The sequence below is a fragment of the Lepidochelys kempii genome, chromosome 8, assembly GCF_965140285.1.
Source record: "Lepidochelys kempii isolate rLepKem1 chromosome 8, rLepKem1.hap1, whole genome shotgun sequence".
Taxonomy (NCBI): Eukaryota; Metazoa; Chordata; order Testudines; family Cheloniidae; genus Lepidochelys; species Lepidochelys kempii.
The window spans coordinates 56,418,309-56,441,249 of NC_136387.1; the positions used below are offsets into that span (position 1 = coordinate 56,418,309).

Consider the following 22,941-nt stretch of genomic DNA (forward strand, 5'->3'; position numbering starts at 1 on the left):
TCTCCCAGCAGTTATCATAACAACAGATATATCACTGTTGGGCTGGTGTAGCTGTGCCTTTGTGGGTCACAACTGAGAATACCAAATTCAGGACAAACTGCTGAGAAATAGGGCAAACACATCCCAAAACTGGTGGTTATTCTCCCTTAAGATATACCAAACCAGCAAAAAAAGTAAACTTCTGTTTCACCACACTGGCTAACAAGAAGTCAGAACTGCAGTTTCCTTAGGTATTCCAGTCCTTGTATCTCCACCAAAAACATTAGATTTAAAGATGAGTGGTTCTTTAAAACCAATTTAATCAAATAAAAGGTTCTTCTGATCCCAAAGGACCAGCCACACACCCAGGTCAATATACAACTCAGATCTTACCCAATAATTACGCTGTTGCCAATCCTTTAGTATCTAGAATCTAAAGTTTTATTTATAAAAAAAAAAAAAGAAAAGAAAGGTGAGAGTTAAAATTCGTTAAAGGAATCAAATACACACAATATTTGCAAAGTTCTTGGATCAGGCTTTGTAGCAGTGATGGAATAAACTGCTGGCTTGTTAAGTCACTGGTTGCTTCCAAATCATTGGAAGGTCCTCAGTCCCTTGGTTAGAATGCTTCCATTAGTATAAGTTCATAGTCCAGAGGTTTGAGCAGGAAAGAGACAAAATGGAGATGATTCCAGGGCCTTTTATAGCTTCTGCCATGTGGAGGGAAATCTATTGTTTCAAACAAAGCCCTCAGCACAGCTAGTGGAAAATTACAGGTAGCAAAATGGTGTTTGGGGTCACATGGGCAAGTCACATGTCCATGCAGGATTTCGCTTAGTCACAGCAGAACCATTTGCCATACTCTAGTTGTTCACATGAAAGTCCATCAGGCATGGATGGGCGTCTTCCATGGTCTATTGTGAGTTAAGTGTTCCTTGATGGGCCACTTAGCTTGAATAGTCTCTTCAAGATGTGCAGGCTAAATACCTTGTGAGTGTTACCACAGGAGCAAACATATTTGAAATACAGGTTGTGATGGGTTTGGTCACAGAGACCCCCTTGGGACTGCCACCTGATGTGCTGAAATGACCTCTGAGCCCGTTTTCCCTGCCAGCTTGGGATTTCAGAACCCTGCCTTATTGAGTCAGTCTGCTGAAAACACAGACCCAGGTCTGAACCATGTCCCCCAAAGCCGCAGACTTTAAGAAGTGCTCCTGTCTCCAGCACCCAGATACCCAGTTCCCAATGGGGTCCAAACCCCAAATAAATCCATTTTACTCTATATAAAGCTTATACAGAGTAAACTCATAAATTGTGCACCCTCTATAACACTGATAGAGAGATATGCACAGCTGTTTGCTCCCCCAGGTGTTAATTACTTACTCTGGATTAATTAATAAGCAAAAAGTGATTTTATTAAGTATAAAAAGTACGATTTAAGTGGTTCCAAGTAATAACAGATAGAACAAAGTAAGTTACCAAGCAAAATGAAACAACACATGTAAGTCTAAGCCAAATACATGAAGAAACTGCATATAGGTAAATCTCACCCTTAGAGATGTTCCAGTCAGCTTCTTTCAAAGACTGGACTCCTTCCTAGTCTGGGTCCAGCAATCACTCACACCCCTGTAGTTATTGTCCTTTGTTCCAGTTTCTTTCAGGCATCTCTTGGGGGTGGAGAGGCCATCTCTTAAGCCAGCTGAAGACAAAATGGAGAGGCTTCCAGGGCCTTTTATATTCTCTCTCTCGTGGGTGAAAACCCCTTTGTTCTTCTGTGCAAAGTCACAGCAACAAGATGGAGTTTGTAGCCACCTGGGCAAGTCACATGTCCATGAATGATTCAGCTGTTTGCAGGCTGACACCATTGTTTACATGTTAGTTTGAACATTCCCAGGAAAGCTCAGATGTGGATAGGTGTCTCCCAAAGTCCATTATCAGTTAATTGTTTCTTGATTGGGCACTTACTGAGAATAGTCCTTTCTCAAGAAGTTGACCAAATGCTTCACTGAGGCTACTTAGAATCAAACACATTGAGATACAAGTACGTAGCCAATATTCATAACTTGAAATGCAGAAGTGATACACACATACAGACAGCATAATCATAACCAGCCAACTACAACCTTTCCATAGACATCCCACTTGACCTCCTCTGTACAAGACCTGGTGCAACCATAGAACCCTGGTTGCAACAATGATCTATACGGTCACAGTTTATGCCAATAACATCAGACAGGTATAAAGCCAATACTCATAACTACAAATACAAACATGATACATGCATACCAATAGCATAATCATATTCAGCAAATCATAACCTTTCCATAGACACTTTACTTGACATACTTTGTACAAGATTTGTTGTAATTATATAACAGTGGTAGCAACAATGATCTACATGGTCATATTTTAATCAGATAATGTCACAGGTGGGGAGTGCATCTAGACACCCACATGGCGCAGGGCAGGTGGATGCTTCAGAAAACCACTCTGCACATCAACCTCCTGGAACTCAGGGCAGACAGATACGCCCATGTCCAGTTTCTACCACTAATCAGGGGCAAACACATAAAGGTCATGAGAGACAGCATGTCATGCATGTTCTGTATCAAACAACAAGGAGGGGCAAGATCCCCCCCCCTTTGCACCAAGGCTGTCAAGCTTTGGAACTGATGCATATGCAGTCAGATTGTCATTTTAGCAGCTTACCTCCCAGGAATTTAGAATGTGACCATGGACACACTCAGCAGGCACTTCTCTCAAGACCATGAGTGGGAGATAGATTCTATCATACTTGCCTACATATTCTGGCACAGGGCACTCCTCAAATAGATCTGTTCACCATGATGGTAAACAAGAAATGCAACCAATTCTGCTCCAGAGGCAGGCTGGGTCACCGATCCTTGGGGGATGGCTTGCACCAGCAGTGGTCTGTACGCGTCCATCCCCCAACTCTTGTAATATCCAAAGTTCTATTTAAAATAAAAAAGGACAAAGCCAGAATTGTTATAATGGCTGAGTGGATCACTTGACGATTACCTGTTCTGTTCATTCCCTCTGAAGCACCTGGTATTGGCCACTGTCAGAAGACAGGATACTAGGCTAGATGGACCTTTGTTCTGACCTTGTATGGACATAAGAGTCCTGATATGTCTCAGACAAACTTGGTTTCCTTACCTGATTCAGCTGGCCATACACTCACTGATCACTCTCCAGGCCACTCCTCATCTCCTTTCCCAGGAAGGTAGGAAGATCCTTCACCCCAATCTTAGGGTTCTTGGGCCCAAAGCAGGCTGGTTGATGGTTCACAGGATTAGAGATGACCTGTTTAGAGGAAGTAAAAAGAGTGCTATTACGGAGCAGAAAACAATCTACACACTACACTTACTTACAAAAATGGACAAGATTTGCCTGCTGGTGTGATCTCAAACACATTCCACCTACAGCCTGATAGTTATCAGATATACTTGACTACATTCTAGAAATAAAAAACTCAGGGCTGTCTCTGAGTTCCATTAGAGTTCACCTCTCAGCCATCACAGCTTTCCATTCATGGATCAGTGTTCACATCGCATTTCCTGTCAGTACACAGCCCAAGCTGGGGAAGCTAACAATCCAACCAGTGGAGCAAATTTGGTGATGAATTTTGGTCATGTGCCACTTGAGGCACGTTGCATATATGCTCAGAAGAAGATTCTCTAATAAAAGGTTATTCTGTATTCCTCAACCCAATGAGGATGAGGTTCCTCAGGCAGGACTTGGAAATCTCTTTCCACCAGTCAAATGTCCCACTCTGGATTGGGATCTCAATCTGGTTCTTAAACATCTTATAAAATCTCCATTTGAACTGATGGCTCCCTGCTCACTCCTCCATTTGTCGATGAAGACAGCATTTCTGATAGCTATCATGGGAGCTCAACAAGTTGGAGAAATAGAGGTTCTTATGGCATACTCTCCTTTCACAATATTTTTTTAAAGACAAGGTTACATTATGACCACACCCCAAGTTTTTACAAAAGATATCTTCCAAGTTCCATATTAACCAACCAGTTCACCTTCCAATCTTCCATCCTAAACCTCACCTAGATAAAGAGGAGGAATTGTTACACACACTTCATATCAGAAGAGCTATGACCTTCTATTTTGACCAGACTAAACTTTTCAGAAAGACTAAATTATTTGTTTCGATTGCAGACAGATCTGTAAATAGACTTTCCAAGTGGATATCTGACTGCATTAGTTGTTGCTACCAATCTTATAATCTCCAAGCACCCTCAGACATACAAACTCGCTCTACAAGATTTATTTCCATTTCTCCAGCCTTTCTTAAAAATGTTCCCATCATTGAACTATGTAGAGCTGTGATGTGGACCTTTATACATACCTTTGCTGAGCACTGTGCAATAACTCACGGCTCAGCTTTTGGTGCTGCGTTGAGCTCAGCTATACTTTCTTTAATACTGGACTCCAAAGCCCGCTCCTCCTTAAAGAGAGCTGCTTGGAAGTCACCTAGAGGGGACCACCTATAGGGACACTACTCAAAGAAGAAGAAATGGTTACTCACCCTGTGCAGTAACTGTTGTTCTTTGAGATATGTGTCCCAGTGGGTGCTCCACTACCCGCCCTCCTTCCTCTCTACTTCAGAGTTCTCTGCTATGGAGTTTTGTGGTAGAGAACGAACTGAGGATGGTTCGCCTACCCAGTGCTATATAAGAGCACAGAGCATGAGATTCATTAACGCATGCACAGGCCGAATGGATCTCCGATCAAAGGTGCAGTGGGCACAAGCGCACTGAGCGTGGAGCACCCACAGGGACACGCATCTTGAAGAACCATAGTTACTGCACAGGGTGAGTAACCATTTCTTTACATCTAGTAACTACTGTAAGGCCTGGTCTATGCATAAAGTTGAACTGCTTAAGCTAAAGGCATGAATTTAGTAGTTAAAACAGTGTAATTTCAGTGTGTAGACAAGCCTAAGTGTGTATGTGTAGATTAGAACAAGTGGTTAAGGTTGTGTTGGGATTAGCACGTTAGCTAACTCTGACCTATCAACTACCTTCACATACTGTATACTCAGGTTAGCACATTTAATTAATTTGTCCTGAACTAGCTAAATCAAGGTAAAAGGTGTTATCCAAAACTCAGGAACTGGTAGTAATGGGGACTTTAACTTCCCAGACATCTATTGGAAAAGTAATGCAGCAAAACACAAAATGTCCAGTAAGTTCTTGAAATCTGTTGTGGACAACTTCTTGTTTCAGAAGATGGAAGAGGTAACCAGGGGGACAGCCATTTTAGACTTTATTCTGACTGACAGGGAGAAATATTGTTAAATTTTATTAATGCTTGTATACAGATGCTAGATAAATCAATACTAAGATGTGTGAACTTGAGTGCCTGGTAAAAATGAAGATATTGATATAATAGGCATCACAGAAACTTGATGAAACAATAATAATCAATGGGACATGGTAATACCAGAGTACAAAATATATAGGAATAACAGAGTAGGTCACACTAGAGGACGAGTGGCACTATACATGAAAGAAAGCATAGAGTCAAATATAGTAAAAATCCTTAAAAGAATCAAATTGTACCATAAAATCTCCATGGTTAGAAATTCTATGCTCGAACAATATACCACTGACCACCTGTCCATGATAGTGACATTGTAAAATAGTGGCATTGTAAAATGCCAAGGAACATTAGAGAGATTACAAAAACAGAAAACCGAATAATAATGGGTGATTTCAAATAAGCCCATATTGACTGAGTATATGTCAACTCAGGACAGGATGCAGAGACAAAATGTCTAGACACCATTAATAACTGTATATTGGAGCAGCTAGTCATGGAACCTACAAGGGGAGAGTCAATTCCTGATCTAGTTCTAAGTGGAGCACAAGATATGGTCCAAGAAGTAAATATAGTTCAACTGCTCAATAATGGCAACCATAATGTAATTAAATTTAACGTAGTTGTAGGGAGGAAATACCAAAGTAGCATTTAACCACAGTAGCATTTCACTTCAGAAAGGGGACCTACACAAAAATGAGGAAGCTAGTTTAAACAGATATTAAAAGGAACAGTCGCAAGGATGAAATGCCTACAGACTGCATGGAAACTATTAAAAATGCCATAATAAAGGCTCAAAATAAAGGTATACTTAGGGTTAGGGTTAGGGACCCTAAAAATGCCAGCATGGCTAACAGCAGAGGAAAAGAGGCAGCTAGAGGGAAAAAATTGGAAATCAAATCCTAATGAGGAAAATCAAAAGGAGCATAAACTCTATCAAGTCAAGTGTCAAAGTATAATTTGAAGAGCAACTAGCAAAAGACACAAAAACTAACACACAATTATTTTTTGAAATACATCAGAAGCAGGAAGCCTGTCAATCAATCAGTGGGCCACTGGACGATCAAGGTACTAAATGAGCACTCAAGGAAGACATAGCAGTTGCGAAGAAGCTAAATTAATTCTTTGCTTTGGTCTCACTGCAGAGGATGTGCGGGAGAGTCCCACACCTGAGCCATTCTTTTTAGGTGACAAATCTGAGAAAGTGTCCCAGATTGCAGTGTCAATAGAAGAGGGTTTGGAACAAATAGATAAACAGTAATAAGTCACCAGGACCAGATGGTATTCACCCAAGAGTTCTGAAGAAACTGAGATATGAAACTGAAGAACTACATACGCTAAATGTGATATGTCACCCATCATTTAAATCAGCCTCTGTACCAGATGACTAGAAGATAGCTAATGTAACTCCAATTTTTTAAAAAGTCTCCAGAATAGATCCTGGCAATCACAGGCCAGTAAGCCTAATTTCAGAACCAGGCATGTTGGTTGAAACTACCAGACACATAAATGAACATGATTTGATGGGGAAGAGTCAACATGGGTTTTGCAAAAGTATGTCATGCCTCACCAATCTATTAGAATTCTTTTCAGAGTAACAGCCGTGTTAGTCTGTATTCGCAAAAAGAAAAGGAGTACTTGTGGCACCTTAGAGACTAACCAATTTATTTGAGCATAAGCTTTCGTGAGCTACACGAAAGCTTATGCTCAAATAAATTGGTTAGTCTCTAAGGTGCCACAAGTACTCCTTTTCTTTTTAGAATTCTTTGAGGGGATCAACAAACATGTGAGCAACGGTAATCCAGCTGATATAAGGTATTTAAATTTTCAGAAAGATTTTGACAAGGTCCCATAACAAAGGCTCTTAAGCAAAGTAAGCAGTCATGGGATAAGAAGGAAGGTCCCCTCGTGCATCAGAAACTGGTTAAAAGACAGGAAACAAAGGGTAGGAATAAATTGTTAGTTTTCACTGTGGAAAAAAGGTAAATAGCATTGTCCCCCAAGGATCTGTATTGGGGCCTGTGCTGTTCAACATACTCAAAAATGATCTGGAAGAGGGTAAACAGTAAGGTGGTAACGTTTTACAGATGATACAAAATTACTCAAATCCAGAGCTGGCTGCAAAGAATTACAAAGGGATCTCACAAAACTGGGTAACTGGGCAACAAAATGGCAGCTGAAATTCAATATTGATAAATGCTAAGTAATGCACATTAGAAAATATAATTCCAACTATACGTACAAAATGATGGGGGTCTAAATTAGCTGTTACCACTCAAGAAAGATCTTGGAATCATTGTGGATACTTCTCTGAAAACATATGCTTTAAACATCTGTTCAGTGTGCAGCAGCAGTCAAAAAAGCTGACATGTTAGGAACCATTAGGAAAGGAAGAGACGATAAGACAGAAAATATCATAATGCTACTATATGAATCCCTGGTTCACCCACACCTTGAATACTTTGTGCAGTTCTGATTGCCTTATGTCAAAAAAGATATGTTAGACTTGGAAAAGTTACAGAGAGAAGGGCAACAAAATGTTTGAGGGTGTGGAACAGGTTCCATACCAGGAGAGATTAAAAACATTGGGACTGTTCAGCTTAGAAAAGAGATGACTAAGGGGTGATAGGATAAAGGTCTATAAAACCATGAATGGTATAGAGAAAGTGAATAAGGAAGTGTTATTACCCCTTCACATAACCCAAGAACCAAGGGTCACCCAATGAAATTAATTGGCATCCGGTTTAAAACAAACATAAGGAAGTACTTCTTTACACAATGCACTGTTAACCTGTGGAACTCATTGCCAGGAGATGTTGTGAAGGCCAAAAGTATAACTGGGTTAAAAAAAGAATTAGATAAATTCATGGAGGATAGGTTCATCAATGGTTAATTGAATCGGTGCAAGTCCTGTGTATAGACAAGTCCTAAGTGTGGCCATAAATCAGAGGCTAGAGTAAATAGAATTGCATTGTACCAAGGCTAGTTGTCTCCAGTCATGCCAGTTAAGCAAATATTCTGTTTGTCGGAGTGCCAATTAAGTGGATACATGTATGTTTAAACAAGGAGATTCCATCCTGCCACAGCCCTGATGAAGAATGCACACAATGCTCCTGGCAGATGCTAATGGCAGCACTTGCCTTCGTTCCAATGAGAAGATGGTATGAGGACAAGTCCCTGGCTCCTTCTTCCACTCTGCATCAGTCAACAGAACTGACCTGCTGAAGGGTGCTCTTTCAAGGTGGTTGGGCTGCCAGTGCAGTATGTATTTTCTGGGCACTAAGGAGAAATGCTGGCAGAGAACCAAAATTTCTCTAGGGGGTCCTGCTGCCCTCCTTCCCCCATCCTGGGACAGGTCTTAAAAGCTACAGTCTATCCCATAATAAAATAGATATTTCAATATACATGGTGTATCGCTTTGGTTAACAAAAGCCTTCCAACACAGATCAAAGATGAAGTCAGTGCTTCAAACTATACTTTAAAGGTACTGTTTCCGCAGGTTGGCTTGGAAATAACTTGTAATCTTTATTTACTAGCTCCATAATAGAAGCTTTGGTAGGTGATTGTATCTAATTACTCCTTAAGGTCTTGCTGGTAACAAGTTACAGGCCATTAACACAATTACAGACCTGTTACGATAAAAAGGCTTGTCAGCAAGGCATAGAAGGAGGCAATCCTATTGAGAAGAGACAGCAATGAGATATCCTTAAGCACTGTTTTGTTTTCCTACAAGGCAGGAATTGTGAATCAAAAAGGCCTTACAGTTTTTCTGTTGGAGGATGTTGCAGAAGCTTCCTGCTGACTTAGGTTAAATGGCTGTTCACACAAGGCCAAAGAAGAAAAAAGGAGTCAATAGAAAGGCTTGTAATTATTGTGAACAAGAGAGTTCTTAAATGGCCATTATAATTACCCATTTACAGCCTCCAAGCCAAATCCGGCTGTTTAGATGGAGTATAATGATAAAGCCTGAAAAAAATCCCATTTAATGAACACATCCTTTGAAATCTACTTTTAATGCAAAATTGATGTCTCTACAGTAACCTGTAAATAACAATATGTAAATAGTATCTTACAATTTCAGAGTAACAGCCGTGTTAGTCTGTATTCACAAAAAGAAAAGGAGTACTTGTGGCACCTTAGAGACTAACCAATTTATTAGAGCATAAGCTTTCGTGAGCTACAGCTCACTTCCTCAGATGCAACCCTAAAGCTTATGCTCTAATAAATTGGTTAGTCTCTAAGGTGCCACAAGTCCTCCTTTTCTTTTATCTTACAATTAGCACACCCTCTCCCGCATCTGCTAGCTATGGTGGTTTGAATTTTCTCAGCTTGCATGGAACAAATTATATAAAAATCAAAAAGCTGTTTGACACCATATTTCTTAATTTAAATAAAAATACCTCTTTATTCATCACCTACATACATTTTGAATTATTTTTTTTTTTGTTTTTTGTTTGTAATAATGTTCCTGGAATGTTCCAAGTCTTGCAAATGGTTTGTGTGATGAGTACGTGTTTGCACAAAATTTCACATAGCAAATGCTTATGCAGCTGTCTTTACATCTTTTTGATTTCCTTCCTTCTATTTATAAAACATTCAGCCATCCAATCAAGGAGCAAAAAGTTAATATGTGACTTCAGTGACCCATCATGCAACACAAATAGACAAAAAAACATAGTTTGAAAACAATCCAACAGGGTTAAGTTTGTTCCTAGATGTTTGTACAACACTTAGCACAATGGGGCGAAGATCCTGATTAAGGCCTCTAGGCTGTACAATAATAAAAAAGGTTATTACTAAAAATAACAGTGTTTTAAAACCATTTTTAGTAATAATCAATGTCACTAATACTCAAGTATCTGGATAATTTACTAACAGAAATATTCGTCAGATGTATTATTTGTTATGAATAGTTCACTGAGTTCTGATCCTTGGCCTGTTTTGCTTGCATTAAGATTTTACAGCATCTGAAGAAGTCAGGGAAAGCTTTTCAAAAATTTTAATTGTGCTATAAATGTCTTATACAGATGTCGTATAAAACTACGAAAAGAAAACTTTGTTACTACATTTGTCCAATGAACATTTAACAGCCAATTAACTCTTGATAACAGAAGTTATTTGATATTGCATTTAATATTACTTTGTATCCTTTAATATTGTTAACAGCTGGTTTATATTAAAAAGACTTTACATAGTGATTTTCTGAGATGAAAAGCTAACTAATAGAAATAAATAGTGGTCATTCCAGTAAGACAGACACCAATTTGTCATAGTGCCTAGATGGCTGATTGTCCAGGCAGCCAGTTATGATAAACAACTGCTTCATCTAAAAATAATCATGAGCAGAGTTTTCACTAGATCTAAGAAATTATAGATTTATGACTAGATAAAATAATTCCTCTCAATCTGTACTCCCAATGGCATGAGGAGATTTAATAGAGAATTTACTTTGTAGATAAAAATGTACATTTCAGGCTGCATTCTCTATGCATGAAGTTTAGAGAAGACTTTGCATATTAAAGTTTAATCATAGCGTAATGAACCCTTTATCAATCTTTGCCTCCTGTGCAATCTTTTTGTACTCTTTCTATGTGAAATAGTTCATAGATTTTTCTTGATTAAAAAATTTAAAAGGTAGTTCCATAAGCAACAAGGCACAGTGTGTACGCAGAGTGGGTGAATGCAAAGAGCCCTGGCCTCTTGTGTTCTTTGGAAATCACTACCTTTCCTTCCTGGCATACAGTGCTGCTAGATACCCCAAATGGGCTGGAATAGGATCAGGGCAGGACTGGGGCCTTTGACATGAGCCAGTCTTTTTCTGAATGGTTTAAGGGCCTCATGGTGCAACACTTTGTAAGTTGTTGGAACTTCTGCTCTGGGTTGCGCTCTGCTAGGGTTTCAGAATGGTTCTGGTTGACTCAGTCAGAATGCCTGTGGCTGTAAAAGCCAGAATTTAGCTTTTAATATATAATATCAGCTGATGTACACTTCTTATTCATATAATTATTGGATATTCAATGTCCATGATGTTTTTATCTGCTTCATTGCTAAAACTTGAGTGACGTTTGTCTAAAAAGAGCATTTATTGTCTAATGAAAATACAAGGGTAAATATGTTTTCTTGATAGAGGAAGTAAACCCATGAATTATGAGACATTATTTACACTAATTTATACTAATCTTTTGCTATCTTCTGTTTGTTTGTTTGTTTGTTTTTTGCTTTACAAAATTACCTGTATACTTTATAACTGTCTAATCTTGATTGCTTTGCTCAAACACGTCCCCCCATTGGAGTCATGCAACTATGTCCAGCAATATTTGGCCTCATGTGGATGCCCACCATAATATGCCCTACAGGCATATTGCTTTCATTCAGTCTTTCTTTTCACAAGTACTAAATTCAGAAGGGTTTATTATCTAGAACAAAGGCTTTTAAATGGTTCATTTTGTTTATAACATCTGATATCTTCTTACTCCATTTTTCGTGATACTTAAAGTCTAGTGAGCTCAATGAATACTACAAAGGACTGCAAAGCTTGAAGTGCAAATTGCTCCAACAGTGTTTCAATTCAATATTTTTCAGACATCCAGCAGTGGAAGGCACTCTGTTCGTATAACAGGTCTCAGTACTATTGATTTTCGAGCTGGTTTTTCTAGAAAGCCAACCCTAGACTTCAAAAAAGCATCCAGCAGACCAGTGCAAGGTCAGTTTGTGCTCTGTTTCTACTGTATTTAATTGTTTGGGGAGGCCGTATGCTTAGTCCCTAGGGAAGAAATATATACTTTATGTTGTTCTCTATAATTAGGCCTCTGCTGAAACTCAGACCATCATTGAGAGGTTCCGAAGGGAGCCATGCCCTGTCATTAATTCCATTCATGATGTCATTACCTGTTGTGCCCCATGATACTATGCTACGCTTGTGTATTAGAGTTTTTATGTCTTATAAATCCCAATGTTTTTATTTCTGGTATGGCTCAGAGTTACAACTTCCCTTCTTTTACTTTTAGAGACTGTAAAATGTTTCAATTTGGCCCCTCGACGGGGGGGGGGGGGAAAGGAGTTAATGAAGCAGCTTTATAAGCACCTGTTGGAAATTAGTAACTGAATCCTAAATAAAGCACATCATGTTATCAATGCTAACACACTGTTTTGTGTTTCTTAACAGCTGGTAGAGAGTGCTTTAAACTGAATTGTGTGCATTTACTCAGGAGCTGAAGACACACATCTATAGAGTTTAACCTTTTCTTATGTTTTGTTAACACTTACAATATATTTCTGTTTTCATAGGAATACCTACCTATGTGCTGTTGAATACAACAGGGATCTCTCTTCCAGCGAGAGTTGACCGTCTAGAACTTCTGAGTATCACAGGGGAGCTTCTTAAGACAATGCCTGTGAAATACTATCCTGATCGAAAACCCTATGGAATATGGAATATTACTGACTTCATCCCACCAAACGAAGCCTTTTTTGTTAAAATAATGGGATATGACAAGGATGATTATCTCTTCCAGAGAGTGTCAAGTGTTTCATTTTCTAGTATTGTTCCTGGTAAGATTTATTTTATTTTATTTTACTTGAGTGAACATTTATTATGCCTGAATTAATGGAATGGATGACTTATGTTTTTTTTCTACTTGCCCATATAATGAGGAAAACTTGTCTTACCCCATTGCCTACAAAACTTTCAAGTTGATACAAAGCAATCTGAGCATCTTGGAGGATCTACTAAGGAGAATTTTAGTCAGATATTGAATTTCTTGTAAAGTAATTTAGCAAGTGTTGAAACTACAGCTTGCCTTGTCTACACTGAAATTTTAACATGAATTTTCCCAGAGGGAAGACAAGGTCATGGAGAGAAAACATTTGAATAATAGAGGAAGATACTGTATGTACAGTAGTGTGTGGGGGAAATTGTGTTCTACTTTCACATTTAAGAGCTTGCCAAACTATTCAAGAACTGCCAATTTTTAAAGAAAACTTTTTCTACACAATATTTTATTGACTTAATTTCATTTCTATTTTCTAGGTAAAAATTTCTCATTATAGAAATAGGTGTGAGGGAATTAAGAAATAAAGCTGCCACTACTAGCAGTTGTTGCTATAGAGCCAGAACTAGCAAGGAAAGCATATTCAGGGCCTGATCCCGAAAAGTGCTGCAAACCACCTGATAGATGCTTGGGCCCCTCAGATCCCATTCAGACCAATAGGAGCCAAGGACCCTCAGTAGCTACTCAGCATGCTTAAGGATCAGGCCCTTATTGGGCTTGTCTTCTCTAGAGTTTTTAACCTAGAGTTAATTGTTAGGTAGTTAACGCATTTGCAAAGGCCAGTAAAAACTCTAATATAGACACATCCAGAAATGTGCTAGCAATAAACGTGTGTTCTTAACATGAATATAATCCTTGTGTAGACAAGGCAAGTTGGAGTTTTAATTGGTGTTAGCTGACTGAGGTTAACCCTAAGGAGGAGTTTATGGTTTCATCTTGACCAGCTAAGGCTATAACTACACTGTAAAAAGGTGTGTGTGTGTGTTTGTTTTATGTCGAGTTAGCTATCTACTACACCTTTGATTAGCTACATCAAAGTAAAAACGACAGTGCTTTCTCTTCGGTAGGATTTTACACTGAGATTGCTAATTCGATGTAAAAACATACCTTTTTTACTATGAAGATATAGCCCAACAAGTGTTGAAACTACACTGACATTTCAACATTGCCATGTCTACACTGACATTTCAACATGAAGTAAACAGGAGTTAAGAAAACACTCTTTCCCAGAGTGAAGACAAGACCATGGAGAAAAAAAAATTGCATAATAAAGGAAGATACTGTACATTCAGTAGTGTGGGAAAAAAATTGTAGTGTTACTTTCACTTGTAAGAACTTTCCAAAGTATTCAAGAGCTGCCATTTTCCAGACAGACATTTTTCCACACTTCCTGGATTTTTTACTTAATTTCTTTTCTGTTTTGTCGCTCCTGAGATTCTGTGCTGAATTGCTTCTCCCTGGGTCCTAGGTTTGATTAGGATTTAAAGGTTCAATGTTAGATCTTGTTACCTAGATAAACTGTCTTGATCTAAATAATGTCTTCTAAAGCTCTAGTCAATGCAAAGCAAATTTTACTTTAGCATACGCTAATCCGACAGAGTTTAATTTGGTTCCCATTGAAATCTGTGGGAGTACTACCACTTCAGTGGAAGCAGAGACTGACCACTTCTGAAGATTCCAATTTAACTCCGCCAGCTTAAAAAATACTAAAGTACAGCTTGCCTTGTCTTGATTAGAGTTTTAGAAGTTGGTTAGGCTGTGCTAGCTAACATGATCTAATATAACACCTTAAAATCTTAGCTTCACCTTGGCCTTGTCTAGGCTAAGGGCATTTCTGCACTAGAAATGCTACTGCACCACAGCTGCAGTGCTAAAGTACAAACATTTACTACAGTGACAGAAGGGGTTCTTCCATCACTGTAGTAAATCCACCTCTCCAAGAGGTGGAAGCTAGGCTGATGGAATAATTCTTCTATTGACTTAACTGTGTCTACACCAGGGCTACGCTGGCTTGAGTATGTTGCATAGGGCATGACATTTTTCGCTGCCCTGAGCAATCTGCTTAAGCCAGCCTAATTTTCTAGTATAGACCAGCCCTTAGTGTCTTGATAAATCTGGACTTTAAGGAAAAGATTGTTAGCGTATGTATTAATCACAATGAATGGAGTGTAGGTGAGTAGCTGCTAATAACTTGTTTATGAATATTTTGCTTTCTGTAGATGCTCCAAAAGTTATAATGCCCAAGAAAACTCCAGGATACTACCTGCAGCCGGGGTATATATCTTGCCATGTGGAAAGTCTTATACCTTTTATTCAGCGCTTCAGCAGAAATGGAGTAAAACTGGGAATGGATCAGTTCTTCAAGTAAGCAGTCATTCCCTAACATAATTTTGGGCATTTAAAAAAATCAAAATTAAACTTCAGAGCAGCTTTTGTAACTTTATTCTTGATGATTTTTATTGTACTTTGTTCATAATGGTGAATGTCCATTTAAGGTGGGATTTTCCAAAGTGCTCAGGACTGGCCTAACTCAGCTCCCACTGAAGTCAGACCTATGTAAGACAAAACTTACATTGTAACCATGTTAATGATTTTTTTGGATCAGTTGTGAGAATTTAAGCAAATAACAAAGAATAACAAGCAAATAACTGCATGAGGAAATCAAGATTGTATACTGTTGTGGGTTTGGGGTGTGTGTGGGGATGGGGGGAACACATTTTCTGTTTGTAGGTGGAGAGATCATATGGTTCCAGCAGAAATCTATGTGCTTTGCTTTATTATGCTCCAAGGGCTATATCATTCTCTTCTTTGGGAAAGCTTCCACGGAATACATCACAAGGGTCTCTGGACGCTGTCTACACCACCACCATGCAGACTGCAGTTACAGGGAATAATACAGTCTCTTTCTGTATAGAACTATCCAGGAACAATGAAATAGTAATCAAACAAGCAAAAAACCAATAGTCCCCAAGTCTAAGAAAATATTTTCTGGAAAACAGTTAACCACCATCCCCTCTTTTAAAACACCAAACCTTTCAGAAGAAGAATGAAGACCACATTCTATAGCAACTATACCTGATAACAGAGCAAATAACTTCTGAAATCCTCCTGTAAATTCTTGGCAGAGTAAAATTCTGCAGCCCCATTTTTTATGAGGTGCTATTTCCATTTAGACATCCTAGGTACATACTTCTCCTGCTCTGTAATTCTCTTCATACTTTAAAGATCAAACATCATATTTTACTTCTTATTTTTTTCATAACAGGTACCAACCTGCATTTTTAGTGATCATGTTACTTATCTGTAGAATGGAGCTGAATATTACATTAACTTAACAAAATATTCTTCAAGATAAATGCTACTGAGCAAGATGCACAGCACTGGTGCCAATTGGGGGCACTGGTGCCAATAGATGCCCTTCCCAAGGTTTATGCACTTTCTCAAAGTTCCCTAGACCTCGGAACTGGGGGAGCCATTTCCTGACAACTTTAAGCAGTGGTTCTATACTAAATCAGGACAGCTGCTACTGGAGCAGTCTGGTGTGGGGGTGGGCAAACTTTTTCGCCCGAGGGCCACATCGGGGTTGCAAAACTCTATTGAGGGCTGGGTAGGGAAGGCTGTGCCTCCCCAAACAGCCTGGTCCCCACCCCCTATCCGACCCCTCCCACTTCCTGCCCCCTGACTGCCCCCCTCAGAAACCCCAACCCATCCAACCCCACCCTGCTCCTTCTCCCTGACCATCCGCTCCTGGGACCCCTACCCCTAACCGCCCCCCGGGACCCCACCCCCTATCCAACCCCCCCCGTTCCCTGACTGCCCCAACCCCTATCCACACCCCCACCCCCTGACCAGCCCCTGGGGACTCCCACGCCTATCCAACCTCCCCACTCCCTGTCCCATGACTGCCCCCCCAACGTCCGCCCCATCCAACTGTGCCCTGCTCCCTGTCCCCTGACTGCCCTGACCCCTATCCACACCCCTGCCCCAACCGCCCCCTGGGACCCCACCCCCATCCAATCCACCCTGCTCCCTGCCCCCTGACCGCCCTGCCCCATCCAGCTGCCCCCTGTCCCCTGACTGCCCCCCTGAACTCCCTGTCCCTTATCCAACCCCCCCGTTCCCCACCCCCTTACCATGCCACTCAAAGCAGCATGTCTGGCAGCTGCATTGTCCAGCTGGTGCCAAACGCACTGCCGCGCTGCCCAGAATGCTGCCCATGTGGCAGCATGGCTGCAGGGGAGGGGGTCAGCAGGGGAGGGGCTGGCGGTTAGCCTCCCCAGCGGGGAGCTCAAGGGCCGGACAGGACAGTCCTGCGGGCCGGATGTCCCCCACGGGCTGTAGTTTTCCCATCTCTGGTCTAGAGGCATGCTTGTAATGCCACTGAAATTTGCTCCGGCCACCCCTCTGTACAGATAGAGGGGAAGCCAGGACAAATTTCAGTGGATGGTGTTGCAACCTGATACACAGAGTCACAGTACCACTAAAATTTGGTGGCGGGGCATCCATGCCAAGTGGTGCTGCGACCTGGTGCGCTGGGAATCTGTTCTTGGGCCGTGGAGTGCTGGGGGGTCACCAAGAACTGAGCTCCTGGCAACACTGCTCATGCACTGTGTGGGTAAAAGAGAGGGGATACTCCCTCACTGAGGAAGACCTGGGATGCCTGCAGCGGGAGGAGGGGAGGATGAGTAGGGGTTCCCCCACGAAATATCTGAATTGGTGCCATTGATGCACAATTTAATTGGTTATTTTGGCTGCTATTTGGTGTGATTTACTAGTACTGAAGTTCCTTACCGAACTGGTCGATCTTCAGTTATTTATGAATGGTTTAACTGTATAATTGGGCTGTACTACTGCACTTTATCTGATGAGTTTTATTTTATACTTTGCTGATGATCAAGCTACAGCTGTTTATTAAATGGTTGTTTATATGCTTGGTTCATGTATTTGCATATGTTGTTGATCATGAGAGTTGTGTATTCTGGCTGTAGTATCACATTAGGATTAATATGAGTTAAAAACATTTACAGTGGACATGCTTTAAAAAGTTAATTCTGGTTCTAGAGATATTAGTGGCTCTAGTGTTATTCCACATTTTAAGTGTTCGGAATATTGCTGGAATCAGAAATATCTCTAAAACTGCAATGAATTTTAATGTTGTGGTGCAGTCAAAAGAGCTTGCTATGACATGGTTGGCAAGTCACTTACTTCTTGGTATATCGGTTTCCCATTTGTAAAAGTAGCACTAATAAGGCTTACTTATCTTTGTGAAACACATTGAGATATATGGTTTTCTACATAGGAAGTATGAGGTATCATTAACTATTATTTTAGCTGAAGGAGAATAGAGTGGTGAGGGACTCAGAGTAATGTACATTCAAAAGTCTGATGTTTTGTCCAAGTGACTCTTGGTTTGAAAAGATGCAGGGGAAGACTTTCAAAGGCACAAATGGCAATTAGGCACCTCATTTCAATGGAAAGTAAATGCCTAACTGCCATTTGTGCCTTTTGAAAATCTCCCCTGTATTGTATAGGACAGAAACGTTAAATGGGATCACCAAAGAATATGAAAACTGAAAATGAAATTTGCAGTTTTGGCAGCAAAGAATGCAGCCCTGAGCCCATTTAGTAAAAGCTATGCAATGTAAAGCCACTGATGTTCGTGATTCAGTTAGCTAAGTCTGTATCCTAGTCAGCCAAACACACAGAATACATTCCTGAATGGATGCGAGAACCTATTAGCCCACATTTTTTCACAAGGACCCACTAGTACCTGAGTACAATGGGGTTGTTGGCTAGCTCAACTAGGATAATTGTACCACCTCAAAGTGGTGTAGCCAGATAGATTGTGGCATGGCCAAGGACTGTCTTGATGTCTGCTAGCACCTGGAGACAGGCACAGTACGTACAGAAGGTACAAGGAATACTGTGCAGTGTGCTTCCCTTGTGCCCATGAGGCATTCTGTCCATTTTCACTTCTTCACAGGCAGATTGAGGTTCCACATCTACTTACCCTGAGGTGCTCATCTCCACCCCACCTTAGAGAAAGGATGGTACTCAGCCATCGGCGTTTGCAGGTTGTCCGATGGAGTGTGCTAGCATTTCCTTAACTGACAAAATAAGCATCTTGATCCACAAGTTACATGTTGTTGTTTTTTTAAAATTGAATAAGTAAAATGTGCAGTAAAGTAAATTAAAACAATCTGAGAAAAGGCAGGGCCTGATGTTGAAAGGTGCTGAGTACCAAGAACTGACATGGACGTTGCAGGGAGTTGGTCAAATTATACTGCAAGCACATATTATACTTCTTTGCCAGTTTAAGTTTTTTAAATAAACAGGCATTTGTGATAGGATAACTTAAGATGTATAAGATAAATTTGGAAACAGAAAAGGAGCGAGATTGTTAAAAATGCAGTTATGTATATATTCCTTGAAGAGCAATTCTACTTTATATTTGGGAGAAGCATGCAGATCTCTTAAGTAAATGTTCTTACCATCTCCTTGCTGCTAGAAGTAACTAGCGTTTCCATTGCTGGCAGTGCACTGGTGAATGTCTTGGAACAACAGCTCCGATATGTGAGTTTGTAATGAGCATGGGGTCAGAGGGAATAAGCAGAAAGTCCAAGATCACTCTGCAGGTGTTATCTGTGGCCTAACCTTTTGTGCAAACAGATTCTACTGCCTCACAATGCTGAAGCACTGAATTTTTTACTATAATACCAAATTAAATGTGGCCTTATTTTGTATCTAATCTTTTTTTCCTACTGTATCCCAAAACATGTTATGGAGTTAAGTCAAGATTTTGGGCAGATAAGGGAGAGCGAAGGTAGTGGGAACACTAATACACAGGTTTCCCATATTGTGGAAGGTGTTTCCCAAAGGCATCATGATCAGTCTTGTCTTCATTAGATATATTTACTTACTGAAACAACAGATCAGAGTCAGCAATGGGATATAGAATTAGAAGATGATTGTAATACTTGCACCATATCATGCCATACAAAGTGTAGCTGCTGAATCTTAAGAAGACATCACAATTTCTTTAAGAAGCACACACAGTGACACGATGTAGTTAAATTTTTACTTCCTTTTTTCCCCTATAGCATTATAAATGACAAAGGTACTATAAACCAGCAGCTTTACTTGTGATATGTTCTATGGGCAAAAGCAGGTGTTTCAAGAGCGTTCATTTGATTATTTTACCCACATCTGACTGCAACTTCTACCAAACCCAACTCTCACAGACTTTACTTACTGTTTTCTGTATCTTTCTGTATTTAAACTTACTGCTCCATTTGTTTCAGTGTGTGTGGCTGGTAAGCTGACATGGAGAATGCTGAATTACTATATTTGTTCCTGGTCCTACTTTGGGGTCAAAGAGCCTTCTGCACACAGACTCACCACGCTAATCTCTTCATTCAAGAGATAGGGAAGTGCAGAGATTGCTCCATGTGTGTCTCCATGTGGGCACAAGGTACTCCAAACCAAAGCATGAGGTGCAGAAAATGTGAGTGAGACTCCATCCCTCACTGCACTGGCCCTTGGAGCTGACCCACACATGTAGAGGGAACCAGTCTGCATCATTGTAAGGGATGGTGCATTCTGTACATACTTTGCTGATAAATAATCAATATAACAGTATTTCGTACTTTCTTCCATTTAAAAGAAATCTGAGGTTGATCCAAGAGTAGAAATAGCTGAGTGAGCGACAGCAGTTTTTTATTTTATGATGTGACTACTTGTCATGATTTTTTTTTCATATGTCTCCATGTATGTATTATGTAAGGAATGCATGCCTCTTAATACTCATAAAAGTCTAATCACTCCCCTCCCACCTTCTTATTTAAATCAGACCCTAAAAACTGCATGTAATATAATGCATAAACAAAAGAGATTTAAAAAGGGTGTGCTTTTTCCTACATATGTGAAATTTTCATTAGCCTTACTGAGAGTCACATGCCAATCAGTAGGAAACTAGACCCTTTAATGCCCTTCTCTTAATCTCTTTCAAGCAGTTACAGAGGCTTTATCATTTTACAGAGAATCATCTAGCATGAACTGGGAAATTGCCAAGATCTCCTTGTCTGATGAAGGATATTATGAATGCACTGCTATTAGCAGTGTGGGCACTGGACGTGCTCAGACATTTCTGGATGTGTCAGGTAAATATTGTTTACTACTTCTGTACTAGACTTCTGAATTAGACTACTAAACTCTAAAGTGCTGGCATACAGTCATTTTTACTTAACAGAAAGTAGCAACATTGGGTGGCATAAATTATGGCAATCCAATGCCAATAAAATGTTTTATGTTAATGTATGTTCTTTTGTTGCCAATATATCATGTTTCAAAACCTTAACGGAAGCATTTAGGACCCAGTATAAAGCATTTAAATAAATTCATCCGTGTTAAGTAAAGTGCCGTTGAATTCTTTCTAACACTCTTCCATGAAGTCAGTGGGATTTAAGCACATGTTTAAGTTCTTCCCTGAATAGATGTGAGCTGCTGAATTTCTTTTGGAGGCACAAATTGCAGCCGGAGAGAATCCACTCATATTTTTTTGTCTCAAACCTTAGCGATTACACTTCTAACTCCGTGACTGTAGGCACAAATCAGATAGCTGTGAAATTGCAAAGATTTGCACCTAAATTTAATTTCTACTTAAGTTTTAAAGCAAGTTCCTAATGATTTATTGGAAATCTGGAATTTTTTGTTTATTAATTATTATTAATTATTATGCATTATTTATTATTTTATTTTAATTCCTGAAAGGATTATCAAGAAATAATGAGATGAAATTAAATAAAGGAAAAATTAGGTTGAATGTAGAGACACACCTTAATAATGAAATTCATTATATTGTGGAACATTGTCCCAAATAAGTGGTTGAAGGCTCATTACTTGGGTCATTTAAAACTGGGCCCAACAAAAGCACTAGAAAATATATTGTAGGAAACAATTCTTGTTATGCATCATTCATATGGGTATTCTTGTGGAAGAAAGATTCTATGTGAATGTGAATTATTATATCTGTTTTGAACTGTGCAGTTGGGATGATGTAAGGAAGACACTTTGAAATCCTTACACATAAATATTTGAAACAAAATTATTTGGATTTTCTTACTCCCAGCAAAGTAAACTTACTCTTTTCAAGTATTTTCAGTTTATCAAGTTGACAGACAGTATATCACAGATCGTCCATTTTTGTCAACTGCTGTCTGAAAGGTACTGGAACGATCTCAGCATTTTCAACTTCAGAAAAAGCAAACATTTGCATTTGTTTTTTCCTGCAAGTATTAAATCTTAAAGTGTCAAATAGCTTGTTAGTTTGTGCAGACATCTTAAATAAAGGGCCAACAAAGGCATGTGTACTGAATGTGAGGAATTTGGTTCTAGGTTTGAACAAAACATTGGTAAGTACTATGTGTACATGAGGTCAACAAGAGATAGTGTGTCCTAGTGGATGCAACACTGGACTGGTGTTCTAAAGACCTGGGTTCTGTTCTTGGCTCTGCCTCTGGGTTGCAGAGCAAGTCTCTTCCCCTCTTTGTGTCTGTTTTCCCATCTGTAAAATGGGGTAAAGATACTGATCTACTTGGTAAAGTGCTTGGATATCTACAGATGACAAGCATTAGATAAAAGTTATATATACATGTCAAAAGGTGGAGTAACTTACCAAAGATATGACTGTGTGTGCATACAGACACACACACACACGTGAATGTATATATATTGACAGGGTGCAGGAGCAAAACTCAGTCCTTAGTAAGCAACTCTGGCTTTCTTTCTCTTGCATGGGTGATCTGTGATAGGGTGGTGGCTATAAGAATGACTGCTGCTGGGGAGCCCACAGGGACCATACTTGTGGGAAAGCAAGGCTCCAGACCCAGGTGCCCAGGGCTTTTGAAGAAATTCACCACTGTGAAGAGAGCTAGCCCAAGGCCTGTGCACATACTGTGAGATCTTAAATGAGCTGAATGGCTGGCTCTCAGCACTAGGGTGACCAGGTGTCCGGTTTTCAACTGGAACACCGGGTCGAAAAGGAACCATGGTGGTG

The 22,941-nt window shown here is 39.8% G+C and overlaps 1 protein-coding gene and 1 long non-coding RNA gene across 2 annotated transcripts in view; one reads left to right on the plus strand and one right to left on the minus strand.

Annotated features, from left to right (window-relative positions):
• The window catches only part of HMCN1 (hemicentin 1), a 325,430-nt gene that overhangs the window by 100,786 nt on the left and 201,703 nt on the right, over window positions 1-22,941 (plus strand). Inside the window, exons 7-10 of the mRNA XM_073356688.2 lie at window positions 11,920-12,040; window positions 12,625-12,888; window positions 15,107-15,251; window positions 20,925-21,046. Coding sequence (XP_073212789.2) covers window positions 11,920-12,040; window positions 12,625-12,888; window positions 15,107-15,251; window positions 20,925-21,046 — 652 coding nt within the window. The remainder of the gene's footprint in view (window positions 1-11,919; window positions 12,041-12,624; window positions 12,889-15,106; window positions 15,252-20,924; window positions 21,047-22,941) is intronic.
• The window catches only part of LOC140915966 (uncharacterized), a 29,061-nt gene continuing 7,581 nt past the window's right edge, over window positions 1,462-22,941 (minus strand). Inside the window, exons 2-3 of the long non-coding RNA XR_012160331.2 lie at window positions 3,157-3,303; window positions 1,462-2,951 (exon numbers count right to left, since the gene is read on the minus strand). This is a non-coding gene — a long non-coding RNA (uncharacterized LOC140915966). The remainder of the gene's footprint in view (window positions 2,952-3,156; window positions 3,304-22,941) is intronic.